Below are 12,705 nucleotides of genomic sequence, written 5' to 3'. Positions count from 1 at the left end.
TCTGAGTAAAGCGGACTCACTGTACTCCCTCATGTCGAGCTCGTGGACGGCGTGGATGTCGCTCAGGTAGGCAATGCGGGCCTGGATCTTGGTGCGTCCCTCCCTCGTCGTTTTGTCGATGCGTTCGATCATCTGCTGCTGTTTGTCGATCCAGTACAAGTGGTTCCCAAAGACTGTCAGGCCAACGGGCTGCAGGATGTTGGAGTCCGCGATCACGATGCGATTGGCTCCTAAATCGTTTCAAAAGAGCACCGGGGGGGTTGGGAAAAAAAGAAAACAAGGTTGTAGGGCAAAAAACTTCAGGAGCAAAGAAACGGGAGAGAAACTGAGGGGTGAGGCAGAGGGGAGGCGGGAGGATGGAGAGCAATACACCGAGGTCAACAGCCAGAAAATCTGCTCATCAACTCTACAGGGGCCTTTTTTAAAAAGCAGGTCCAAACTTTCAGAGGTCCAAACCCCAAAAATACTTTTTGGAGATCATTTTTATTATTTCAGGGATGGAAATTTAATCATGAATGACTTTAATTAAACTTTCCTCCAACATCATTTCAAATTCAAAGACTTCAGTTTTCAGCTGTGACGGTTTCCTGTTCACACCTGGATGGACTGGAAATGAAAGCTGATGAAGGAAACCAGGATATACATATTTCAAACAGATTAATGTCCTGGTGTTCTCGGGTCAATGCCAATCGAGCTGCACAGGACTGAGCTGCGAGCAGAGGTCCCACTGAAGGACGCCGGACCCTCATCTACCCTCATGGAGTCTAACAGTCTGTACAGCAGCTTCTGAAGGTCACTCACACAAAGGAGCAGATACTGGTCCTAATGCTGGGTTGATGCACTTTCACGGCTCTATCAGCTCTCCTCATGTAGTATCACCTTCAGGCTTTTGAGCCTGTGCTCAGAGACACAGGAAACCTTCTCGTAACAGCACGTATGGATGTGTCCTCCAGGAGGAGCTGCACAACCTTTATGTAGTGTTCCTTTACCACTTCTGTAAATATTCTTTGGTGGACTGTTACAGGTTAAACACAGACAGATGTATATAAAATTATTAAAACCTGCAGCTTTTCCCGAGCCAGCAAAACTTGGATCTAATGTGACTGCCGGCTGGACTGCATCAAGTCTTCCTGCCTCAGAGAGAAGACGATCACTCCATCTACCCACCAAGTTTCCACAAAAAGAAGGCGGAGACTCAGAGACACAAAATTCTCAAAGAAAAAGGCTTCGCAGCGTCCTGCAGCTAAAATCTGTCCTCAGCCCTCTGAGTTTTCTTTCAGAGGTGAACGCCTCCTGAGAGCCTCTGAGCAGAAACACGAGGAAACGTCCGAGGAACCTGCAGCATTCACATCGCAGACGTTTACATTCCTGCCGGCCAGTGAGAGGCGCCGGAGAATCACAAGAATGCGCTGAATGCTGTGCTCCACGCCAAACCCCACCTCCACTGATTTCTGACATTCATGGAGGTTTATTTACTTCCTGTTCAGGTTTGTACTGCTGAGAATTAATTCTCGGACCTACGGGAACAGATCTGATTGAATTCTGGATCTGCAGACCCATAAACTTCAGTTTTAAATAAACCCCATTAAAACTGCTGGAAAATACCAAACTCATTTTTTTTTAGGTTGAACACGGAGCCCTGCAGATGATCTGCAGCACACACGTTCACCTCAGAACAGTCAAATATTTGGACAGTCCAAACTGAAGTGGACCCAGCGGGCCCCGACTCACCCGAGAGGTCGCTGCTCTCGATGCGCCGCAGGTCCGAGTCAACCCAGAACAGCTTCCCCACCTCATTATCGATGGCCAGAGCGACGGGTTTCCCCAGGCCGCTGAAGAAGAGCACCTCGCGCTCTGTACCGTCCAGCGCCGCACGCTCGATCTTCGGGGAGCGTTCCATCAGATTGGTGAAGTACATGTACCTGCGGGGACACAACGTAACGGCTGTGAGGACGCAGACTGCGGAGGTTTGTGCATGTTTTCCCTCGGAGTTCTGAAGTTAACCAGACCATCTGCAGACTTCATCTCCCGACCGCACCGCTCGAAACTACCCTGCAATTATGGCTCAGAGCGAGCGAGTTGGAGCCGCTGAGCTGCAGCAGCTTCAGCAGCCCGACAGAACAAACATGGAGGACAAATTAGAGAGCCATTAAAGGCAGCAGGCGCACACGCCGCCCTGCAGCCGCCCTGCAGCCGCCCTGCAGGTGGGTCAGGTGAATTTTTCTGGATTTAAATCAGATCATCTCGAGTCGTGCTTCATAACCAGGAACGTGTTTGTTTGTTTATAAGTGTTTCTCAGCTGTTTAATTCTGAGCAGATTTTAGGTTCCATAATGATTTTTCCTCTTTTTAGGTGGGGTTGGATTAAAGTACCCCACAGTATTTGTTCCAGTTTATTACTGCCATCCTACAGTACTGTTTGGTCTGTGATATCTGATATAGAGACGAACCTTCAAACAGTGAATTTATATTTCTGTGTTACACCTACAGCACAGGTACATCAGCTACACTGTAACCTGACATGCACCTGTAAATACATGTCACTGTGAACACAGCCCACACAGGTGTAACTGCAGGTAACAGCCTCAGTGACACTCACCCTCTCTCCGGGTTGACGACGATGGCCCGCGGTTTGTCGTGCTCGCCCCGCAGCACCACGCCGACTCTGCCGCCATCGATGCGGGTGACGTTGATGGCATTGGTGACCTCGCTGGTCCAGTAGATGAAGCGGCTGTAGATGTCGATGCTGAGGTCGTACAGCTGCAGACCCTGACCGTGTCCACCCAGAGAGCCCGACACCACCGTCACGCTCTGAAAAAACAAACCAGAAAGACGCCGTGTGAAACGTTTATTTATAACAGGGACAAATAAAGGTGGTTTTTACGCACACTTCTTAATCCAAAGGTCCAGAATGACCCCCCCACCCTCCCACCCACCCAGAAAAAAAAATAATTCAAACTAGCATCATATCATTTGCACATGCTCATAAACGACCCTCCTCTCTGCAGACGCTGTCACTGAGGTCGTTTAAGTTGTTTATTTAGGAACTCGTTCAGGCTCGAACGCCCCTGAGAAAACAGAAGGTTCAGGTTTCCTTCTATCCGTGTTTACTCCCCGAGTCAACGACAAGTGAAAAATGTTAGACGTTAAACTGCTGCAGTTTACTGAAGCTATGATATGTCCCACGATGCTCAGAGCTGGTTATACAAACAAAATATATATAATGCTTAACAAAGACCAGATTTTGTCTTTAGATTGTGTCTCTGGCAGTTAGTGCTGTTCACAGAGCTTCGTGTGGCCGTCTCCTGTACTTAGAAGTTATGATCACAGATGTTAAAATTAAGTAAATAATAATAAAAACAGTAAAATCTTTAATCTGAGGCCTGAAACTCGTGTGAAGCAGTAAAAAGGTAAAACTCCGCATCACTTCCACAAATACAATTATCACACCAAAAAATGTTGATAGGACTCAGATGGGAACTTTTTTAATGTGTGATTGGTTTGTAGGTCGAGTTTTGTGCGTGCTGTGATTGGTCCATTTGTAGGGAATTTAGGACACAGTGTTAGTGACATCAGTGCTGAGGTAGGCTGAACATTTATTTTCAAACTTCTACATTTATTATCTAAATATCTTTCATTGAATGTGGGGGACAAATCTCTGCGTTAGAGGTGTCCCCATAACCGTGACATTTAAATATTGTCACACTTGATTGTTTAATTATCCTTTTTAAATGATTTTGTACAGTTATAGAGACCACCCTCGCTAAAAAAGGCACATTTCAGGTCGTCCCTGCAGTTCTCGATCTGACGGCTGAATAAAAGCACCAGAGTCACTGGGAGGAGCACCATACCTGGTTCCCGTCCTCCTGAGCGCGGCGGATGACGTTTTGCTTGGAGTCAATCCAGTACAGCTGCTTATCCAGCGGGTCGTAGTCGATGGCGCGGACGTTCCTCAGGTTGTGGATGGGCAGGATGATGTCGGGGCTCTGCTGCTCGTCGATCACCATGCGGTTGATCGCCGTCTTCTGGCTGAAGAGCAGGAAGGATGTGGGAGCTGAAACACAGAGAACCACATCAGACAAAATGCTCGCTGCCTTTCGTCGGGGATAACGATCTCGAAACGGGAAACAAAGATAACTGAAACAGCGCTGTAGGAGAAGACCTCTGTATGCAGAAACCGTTTCGTCATTTTTGCTGTTAAAATCAGTTTTTCTACAATGTGTTCATGTACATGGGGGTGCAAGTGTCCCTTCTCCTCACCACTGCAGGTCTTGTTGTCATAGTTGAGGGAGAAGTGGGCGGGGCAGCCACAGACGAAGCTGCTGACGGGGACGGCGAGGCAGAGGTGGGAGCAGTGACCGTTGGTGGAGGCGCAGGCGTTCCAGCCGCTCTGTCTGGATGAGTGAAACACCAGGATGTCCATGACATAATCCAGGTGGCCTTGGATGATGGTGCGGTTCTGTCCGCTGGTCTTGTTGGCGCGTTCGATGCTGCGCTGGCTCCAGTCTGTCCAGTAGATGTAGTCCTGGTACTGGGTGAGGCCGAATGGGTGAGGAAGGTCGTCGGCAATCACCTCACGGTCTAGACCTGAAGGAGAAGAATGAAGGAATAAAAACTCTGACACTTTCAACTCAGTGACTTTTATCCATCCATCCATCCATCCATCCATTTTCTTCCGCTTATCCGGGGCCGGGTCGCGGGGGCAGAAGCCTAAGCAGAGAAGCCCAGGCTTCCCTCTCCCCAGCCACCTCCTCCAGCTCATCCGGAGGGACCCCAAGGCGTTCCCAGGCCAGCCGAGATACATAATCTCTCCAGCGTGTCCTGGGTCTACCACGGGGCCTCTTCCCGGTGGGACATGCCCGGAACACCTCACCCAGGAGGCGGCCAGGAGGCATCCTAATCAGATGCCCGACCCACCTCAACTGGCTCCTTTCGATGTGGAGGAGCAGCGGCTCTACTCTGAGCCCCTCCCGGATGGCCGCACTCCTCACCTTATCTCTAAGGGAAAGGCCAGCCACCCTTCGAAGGAAACTCATTTCTGCCGCTTGTATTCGCGATCTTATTCTTTCGGTCACTACCCAAAGCTCGTGACCATAGGTGAGGGTAGGAACGTAGATCGACCGGTAAATCGAGAGCTTCGCTTTTACGCTAAGCTCCCTCTTCACCACGACGGACCGGTGCAGCGTCCACATCACTGCAGAAGCAGCCCCGATCCGCCTGTCGATCTCCCGTTCCCTTCTCCCATCACTCGTGAACAAGACCCCGAGATACTTAAACTCCTCCACTTGAGGCAAGAACTCGTTCCTGAGCCGGAGATGGCACTCCACCCTTTTCCGGCTGAGGACCATGGCCTTTTATCCAGTTGAGACATTTTTTCACGGATTACCAAGCATGTTGGAGGACTCGATCAGCGTCGTGTCCAAGTCAGTCCAGTAGAGGCGCCGCTCCGCATAATCAATAGTGAGTCCGTTGGCTCGTCCCACGTCGGTCACCAGTGTGATCCGGCCCGTTCCATCCATCGACGCTCGGTCGATCTTCGGCTTCCCGCCCCACTCAGTCCAGTACATGTACCTGTGGGGAGGAGACAGGTCAGCACGGACCACATCTATCATTAGGACCTGCAGGTGGTTTCTTGAGGCTCTCACCCTTCAGCCGGATCCAAAGCCAGAGCTCGGGGACTGTCCAGATCCTTCCAGACCAGAACCTGCCGGTGCTGCCCGTCCAGTTTGGCCACCTCGATGCGGTTCGTGCCGGTGTCGGCCCAGTACAGGTTCTTCCCCAGCCAGTCCACTGCCATTCCCTCCGGATAGTCCAGACCGAACTCCACCACATGCTCCAGAGCACTGCCGTTCATGAAGGCCCGGCTGATGGTCTGCAGGGGTCAGAAGTCAGATTAAAGACTAGATAAACAACAGCAGCTCTCGACTTTAGTTTCTCCTCTTAACACAAACTCCTCTGTTAGCTAGAAAAACAAAATAACTGACAGAAGAATAAAAAGAAGATGAGGAGCAAAATAACAAGAAAGAAGAGGAAGAAGAAAGCAAAGGAACAAAAAAAGATGGGAAAAGAAAACCGAGCAAGAAGAGCAGCTAGTGTGTAGAAATAAGCCCCACCTTCAGCGTGATGTCGGTCCAGTAGATGCGATTGTCGGTGACGTCAAAGTCGAGCGCCGAGGCCTCCTTGACACCAGTGAGCGGGATGGCCACGTTGTTGCTGTTGGTCTCCAGGGAGATGCGGCGAATGTCGGTGTGGCGAGAGAAGAGCAGGAAGGCCTCGGGGACGATGCACGTCTTCATGTCGGCGATGAGCTCCAGACCGATGGGACAGCCACACTGCACGCCCTGAGGCTTGTACAGACAGAGATGGCTGCAGCCGCCGTTACCCTCCGCGCACGGGTTCGTACCTGAGCAGGTGAAGCAGAATGTTACCATCTGAGGAGAAGATGGGCAGGCTGATTTCCTGGAGTCCAGACTCGTATAATCAGCTGTGATCAGCTGGACTCACCAAAAGCCTCGTGCACATTTGTGGCCTTGAGGCCCATGAGGTCGGGCAGCTGGTCGATGATGAACTCTCTCACTGCGGTGCGTTTGTGGACGCGCTCGATGCTGCGACGCTGCCAGTCCGTCCAGTAGATGTACTCTCCCAGCAGGGTGAAGCCAAAGATGTGAGGAAGCTTGTCCTCCACCAGCACCCGTCGCCCTGTCCCATCCATGTTCATCACCTGAAGGCAGAAGGTGAAAAATTTTAGTCTGGAAGGAGAGAGGAGGAGGAAGAAGTCACAGGGAATGAGGGAGGATGGGAAAACGAGGAAGAAAACAAGGTGGATGAAGACAATGAAAAAGAGGAAGGAAAGAAAAATGAGGAAAAAGGGGAAAAATGAAGTGAACGATGCAGAGGAAGAAAAAAGATCAAGAGAAGGAACATAAGAAAGAAGAGGATAAAAAACAAAGAAGAAAACAAGGTGGATGAAGACAATATGCAATAATAAGAGTAAAAACAGTGGAGAAAGGTAAGAAAATAAAGAGGAAAAAAAAGGAAGAATTGGGAGGAAGAGGAAGCTTTCTGGATGAGAGTTTTTTCCAACTCCAGAGAATCAGAAGATAAGAAAGCAACAGTGAAGATGAAGAGGAAGATACAAAGCAAATAAGGAAGAAGAGGAAGAAAATATAAAGCAGAAGAAAAAATAAAACAAGCAAGAAGAAGGTGAAGAACAGGAAAATAAAGAAAAGGGGATAAAATACAAAATAATTTTACTTTTTTAAAGATTTTTTTGGCCTTTCGTGAGTTTATTAAATAGCGTGCAGTGAAGAGAGACAGGAAGTCGGGGGAGACAGATACACAGTAACAGGACGGACGTGAACCTCGGCCGCCTGCACTGCAGACACGCAGCACACGCGGTCGCCCGCTCACCCACTGAGCCACCCCGGTGCCCCATTAAATTCAAATTTAAACCATTTTATTAGTCACAAAACCGCATTTCACATTTGCTCGTCTTTAAGCGCTGATACCAGGAGGAGGACGTCGTAACCCAATTCCAACATGTTCAAAACCAGCATCAGACTAATAAACAGACACTGAAAGTGAATCCATGCAGCAAATTCCTGTAAAACAAAAGGGGTGTGCACAGAAACAGACCAGGTCCCATCACAGAACATTTCCTCCAGCCAGCACTGCACAGATGGGGGGCTGGGCAGACTCGCTGTGGATACTGAGCACGCTCGCATGGGCTCAGGCGACCTGGCAGCACATCGCAGAGCCGCTAATTAGAAGCAACAGCCGGAGCAAACAAACAACGGCAGCATATGGCCGCCACATTTCCTCCTCCTTCTTCTTCTTCTCCTCTCACACAAACTTTGACATCTCACTTCTACAAACAGCAGGACGGAGCACGTTAACGAGCGGCTCAGCGGGAATGCAGCGAAGCTCACACGTGAAGCAGGAGATTCAGTTTGCTGTCATCCATCAACTCAAAGAGCAGAATGCATGTTACAGCCTCCACAGACTGACGCAGCACCTCCATCAGCACCACCGAACACTCCCGTCAATGCATGAAACCCGAGTCACCGATAAACGAGTCCATTAGCTCACTGAAACCGCTGACCTGTCAGAGCAGCCCAGGTCACTTCATCCAGCCAGCAACAGTTTATTCATTACTTTAATTATTCGCCTCTTACTTACAACTCAGTATTTTATCTATTTACAGTATTTTCCGGAGTATAAGTCGCACTTTTTTTCATAGTTTGGCTGGGGGTGCGACCTATACTCCGGAGCGACGTATATGTGACATTTATAACACATGAACCAAAATACTCCAGCCACTTGACATCTCCGTGAACTGCAGCTTTAAGGCAGTCTTGCGTAACCTGTGGGCGCAGTGGATGATGGATGGAGAGCACAGCTTAACGGCAACTGGGAGAATGCGCCACCCAACTTTCCTGGAAGTCATTGGATGGATCAAGAAAACATGGGCTTCAGTGACAAACCATCCTGTTGGGATTCAGAAAGGCTGGAATAATTGGAACTGCAGCTGACGACGAGTCTGACTAACGCGACACAGAAGAGGAAGCGGCGCTTCGTCTACGGAGTGTACGGAGTTGTTTAGAAGTGACACCGAGGATGAAGAATTCAATGGATTGATGGTTTGGTTAACTTGTTAGTATGTTCTTTATGCTATGGTTATCTGAATAACTTAATGTTACGTTAACATACCGAACACGTGTTCGTTGTGCGTCATGTAGCTGAATGTGCTACGTTAGCATAACGTAGGCGTAACCCTGTTCGTCCTGTTCTTTAATCCATTATTATTTTAAATTGCCTTTCAAGATGGAATTTCTGCTCTGGGTCTCGGATTCTATCAACACCCCCCCCCCCCCAAAAAAAAGTGCGACTTATAGTCCAGTGCGACCTATATATGTTTTTTTCTTCTTTATTATGCATTTTTTGGCTGGTGCGACCTATACTCCGGAGCGACGTATAGTCCGAAAAATACGGTACCTCATTCAGCCACTTATTAACTTTAGTATTTTTAATGCTTTTCATTACTTTAACTTTTAATCAAATCTTTTTAATAAATTACTTTTATCCAATTATTTATGTCTTTGACATATTTTAACTGTCTTTACTTTTAGCTCACTAATTTTACCTTTAAGCAAACTAAGACCCGTTACTCTGAAATATTTGTTTTTTACCTTTAGTTAAATGTATTTTTCTGCACCCTGCGTGGATCAGAGAAAATCCTAAATAACAGGAAATTCGAGACTTCTGTGGCTCTGAAACAGTGGTGCTGAATGAACCACATGTTGAATCATGTTGTCTGTAAATGTGATGAACTGTAAAGGGCGCAGGTTTATATTTTACCAAGCCAGCAGACCAAAGCTGAAAGATTCATGTGACGAAAAAAAAAAAAAAAAAAAACGAAACAAAAACATCTACACCAGGAATCTTTTTTTTTTTTTTTTTTTTAAAGTCACTCTTGACGACAGAAGTGTGAAATCCCTGAAAACAGGCGAACACGTGAAGATGAGTTAACTCCAATAAGATCATTCCTGAAACATGCAGAGAGGCTCAAAGTGTCAACAGAGACAAATATGTCAGGAATCTGCAGGAAAGAAAAAACAGTGAGGCCTGTAATCTGCACCGCGTCCTTCAACCTATCAGCACGGCGTGGAGAGACGCTATTCGCTGCTCCCAGCACAGCCCCTGCGTGGCCGGCTGCCATCTTTCAAAACATCTCCGCACACTGGGCCTCGGAGGAACGTAGTGTATAAATATAAGACGAAGTTTCCATCCTCAGCCCCATGGCCTCAGCCAAAAGGTCTCCGTTGGTTTGGGAGTTGAGACCGCAGTGCGGCGATGGTTTCAGATTCTGGGCCTATTCTAAACAGAGCTGACCGCAGCTGGAGTGCAGGCCGCAATCGGAACCAGATGTGGGATCTCGCCGCAAAAGCTGGGTCCTCGGAGAAACCTGAGGGGAGGGAGGGAGGCCAGCAGAGGCCCCTCTGCTGGGGCACCGCCATCAACACCACCGCTGAGGGGGTTTAAGAAGGGGTTCAGGTGAGGTCAGATGAAAACCAGAGACATAAAATAAGCTACAAACATGACAGGATGGCGTGAGGACGCAAACCACAGAGAGAGAGGGAGAGCGTGTGATCAGGCTTTTACTTTCAGGCCAGACTGCAGAAAACAGAGCTGCAGAAAGTTTCACGCCGACGTGACCGTCGAGTGTCAAAGCGAGGCCGAAGGCAGCGTGAAAACTTTTTTAAATCGACTCAGACTTCAGGATCTCAAGACGCTCAAACATCAGAAAATATGCAGGCAGCCATTTGGAAATACTGTAAACCTTTTTAACACTCGACTGATCACTTTAGTGTTTTTATTTTAATGCTTTGAATAGCTTTAGTTAAAAAAAAACCAAACAAAATGATGAGCTTAAGTCTGTTCATGAGATTATTTAAAAGCATAATCAGTGAAAATGACTGCAGATCGTTGCTTGTTAGTGTCCGCTGAACGTGCTGCTTTTACAACTTCAGGTTGACTTAACGTTTCGTTCACTGCGTCTTCCTAATCAGCTGTGCTGCGGAGGTTTTAATGCTGTGATTCAGAAGTTACTAAACTATCACCAAAATCAGCTTAATGACAGAATCTGAAGTCAGAATTTAGTCTTCAAGTTGATTTTTTTCCCCTTTTTTATTTTCACTTTAGCACTGTGGCCTGTTGACCATTTAAATGATTAAAAGTATGAATTTCTATGCATTCATTTTGAATGAGGCTTTAAAAAGAGGCTGCTGAGTCACAAGACGTCCTGCTAGAGAGGTGTCACAGTTACTATCCGGGTCTACAACACCCACAAATCAGGAAGGAGCATCACATTCACTCTAAAATGTCTAAAATGCATATTTTCCTTGTTTTCGCCTGTACCTGGAGGTACAGAGTTAGTACTGCCAGAAGCTGTTTGCCAGCCAAAATTAAACAGCAGAAGAAGAACGTCCTGCAACCGCAGGTCTTTGAAAAATGTGTAAAAACAATCGACTGTATAACGATTCATGGAGAGAAGCTTAACGTCCCGCAGATGCTGAGCAGACTATGAAACGTCAGGACCACCAAGACTCTAAAAGAAAATCCATTCAGGACTTTAAAAATCCAGCCCGGGGAAAAAAAGAAGAAATGGATAAAGATGGAGTAAAAACTGGAACCGAAACACTAACCTCGATCTTGTCCGTCTTGGCGTCTCCCCAGTAGATTTTGCGTTCTTCGTAGTCGAGCGCGAGGCCGTTGGGCCAACCCAGAGAAGTGTTCACCATCACCACTCTCTCCATCCCATCTAGATCAGCTCGCTCAATCTTTGGCACATCGCCCCAGTCAGTCCAGTACATGTACCTGAAAACCCGAAGGAGAAAAAATGTCAGCCTGACCTCATGGGTCTGCCTTCTTTAGATCAATCATATTTTGCGTCTTTACTCAGATTACACATTATTTTGTTTTATTCCAGACATTAGACTCACCCAGCCACGGGGTCCAGTACGATGGCTCTGGGTTCATCCAGGTCCTCAGAGATCAGGATCTTGCGCATGGTGCCGTTCAGCCGGGTCACCTCGATGCGGTCCGTTCCCGTGTCGGTCCAGTAAAGGTTCCGGGCGATCCAGTCGACGGCAATGCCATCAGGGTGGTCCACCTGAGACGTGACCACGAACTGAGCATCGCTGCCATCCAGCAGGGAGCGTCGGATTGCCTTCACATCATCATCCGTCCAGTAGACGTATCCTTCCACTGGGTCGTAGTCGATGGCGATGGCGTGACGAATGTCGTCCACCTGCAGGATGATGTCCGTGAAGTCCGGCATGTCCAAAGAGATTCGCCTGAGGTCGGTTCGCCGGGCCAGCAGCAGCATCTGAGTCGCACCTGAGGAAAAACACAAAGGATGGAAACACAGTCGGAACATCATAACTTTTATTTACTATATTTTTCATTTGTCCTTTTAGTAGAAGTCCTGCTGAGATTAACAATCTTTTTTTTTTTTTAAGGAGTTATTCTAACAAGATGGCAGCAGACCAAAACAACTGTCACACACTGCAAACAGAAACGAGTTCAGCTTCAACTAAAATTCCCTCATCGTAACCAGTCGCTGCATCCCAGTGTTTCCTGCTTCCTGCCCAGACCCAGGTCTGCAGTGAAAACAGCTTTTAGGGTGTAAAATTATCCATTTTAATGCAGATGAGTTACAGATTCAGACTAAGAGATGCATGAAAAATAAAAGATAAACTGCAAGTAGATTATGAAGCATTCATTACTGCAACTTATATTCTGGATGAAACATTTAGAAAACAGCAAAAAATGCCTGAAACTGTAACACACTTTAATCTCAGTTAATTTAAGACTTTGAGCCCCAATTAAGAGTTTACATCAGCCTTTAAAAGCAGCTCATTTAAGTAATGATGACATCACATCATCAGATATTTTAATCTGAGCTAGCGCAGTTTAAAAAAGAGATGAGGAATATCAATGTACTTATTGATATTTTTACAGACTATCCATATAATGGTGTGGCAATAAGATGTTACAGTGGTTACGACCACTTTGGAGCCATTTTTCCATCCCAGCAAGGGTCTGATATCATACATATAAGAAGCAGCGTGACTCTGAAGCGGCTGCAGGTCTGAATCCACCTGGTGAGAATTTTCTTTATCTTACCTCACAGTAAAATAAAAAT

The 12,705-nt window shown here is 47.3% G+C and overlaps 1 protein-coding gene across 7 annotated transcripts in view; it reads right to left on the bottom strand.

The window, feature by feature from the left end:
* The window catches only part of lrp6 (low density lipoprotein receptor-related protein 6), a 34,759-nt gene that overhangs the window by 4,924 nt on the left and 17,130 nt on the right, over nt 1-12,705 (bottom strand). For all 7 annotated transcript variants that reach the window (XM_030719835.1, XM_030719837.1, XM_030719838.1 and 4 more), the window contains exons 6-16: nt 11,501-11,897; nt 11,204-11,375; nt 6,504-6,720; nt 6,113-6,402; nt 5,645-5,871; nt 5,386-5,570; nt 4,260-4,586; nt 3,851-4,053; nt 2,599-2,810; nt 1,732-1,922; nt 21-230 (exon numbers count right to left, since the gene is read on the bottom strand). In XM_030719835.1, coding sequence (XP_030575695.1) covers nt 21-230; nt 1,732-1,922; nt 2,599-2,810; nt 3,851-4,053; nt 4,260-4,586; nt 5,386-5,570; nt 5,645-5,871; nt 6,113-6,402; nt 6,504-6,720; nt 11,204-11,375; nt 11,501-11,897 — 2,631 coding nt within the window. The remainder of the gene's footprint in view (nt 1-20; nt 231-1,731; nt 1,923-2,598; nt 2,811-3,850; nt 4,054-4,259; nt 4,587-5,385; nt 5,571-5,644; nt 5,872-6,112; nt 6,403-6,503; nt 6,721-11,203; nt 11,376-11,500; nt 11,898-12,705) is intronic.

The sequence above is a fragment of the Archocentrus centrarchus genome, chromosome 23 (genome assembly GCF_007364275.1).
Source record: "Archocentrus centrarchus isolate MPI-CPG fArcCen1 chromosome 23, fArcCen1, whole genome shotgun sequence".
Taxonomy (NCBI): domain Eukaryota; kingdom Metazoa; phylum Chordata; class Actinopteri; order Cichliformes; family Cichlidae; genus Archocentrus; species Archocentrus centrarchus.
This window is presented reverse-complemented; position numbering and strand designations above follow the sequence as displayed.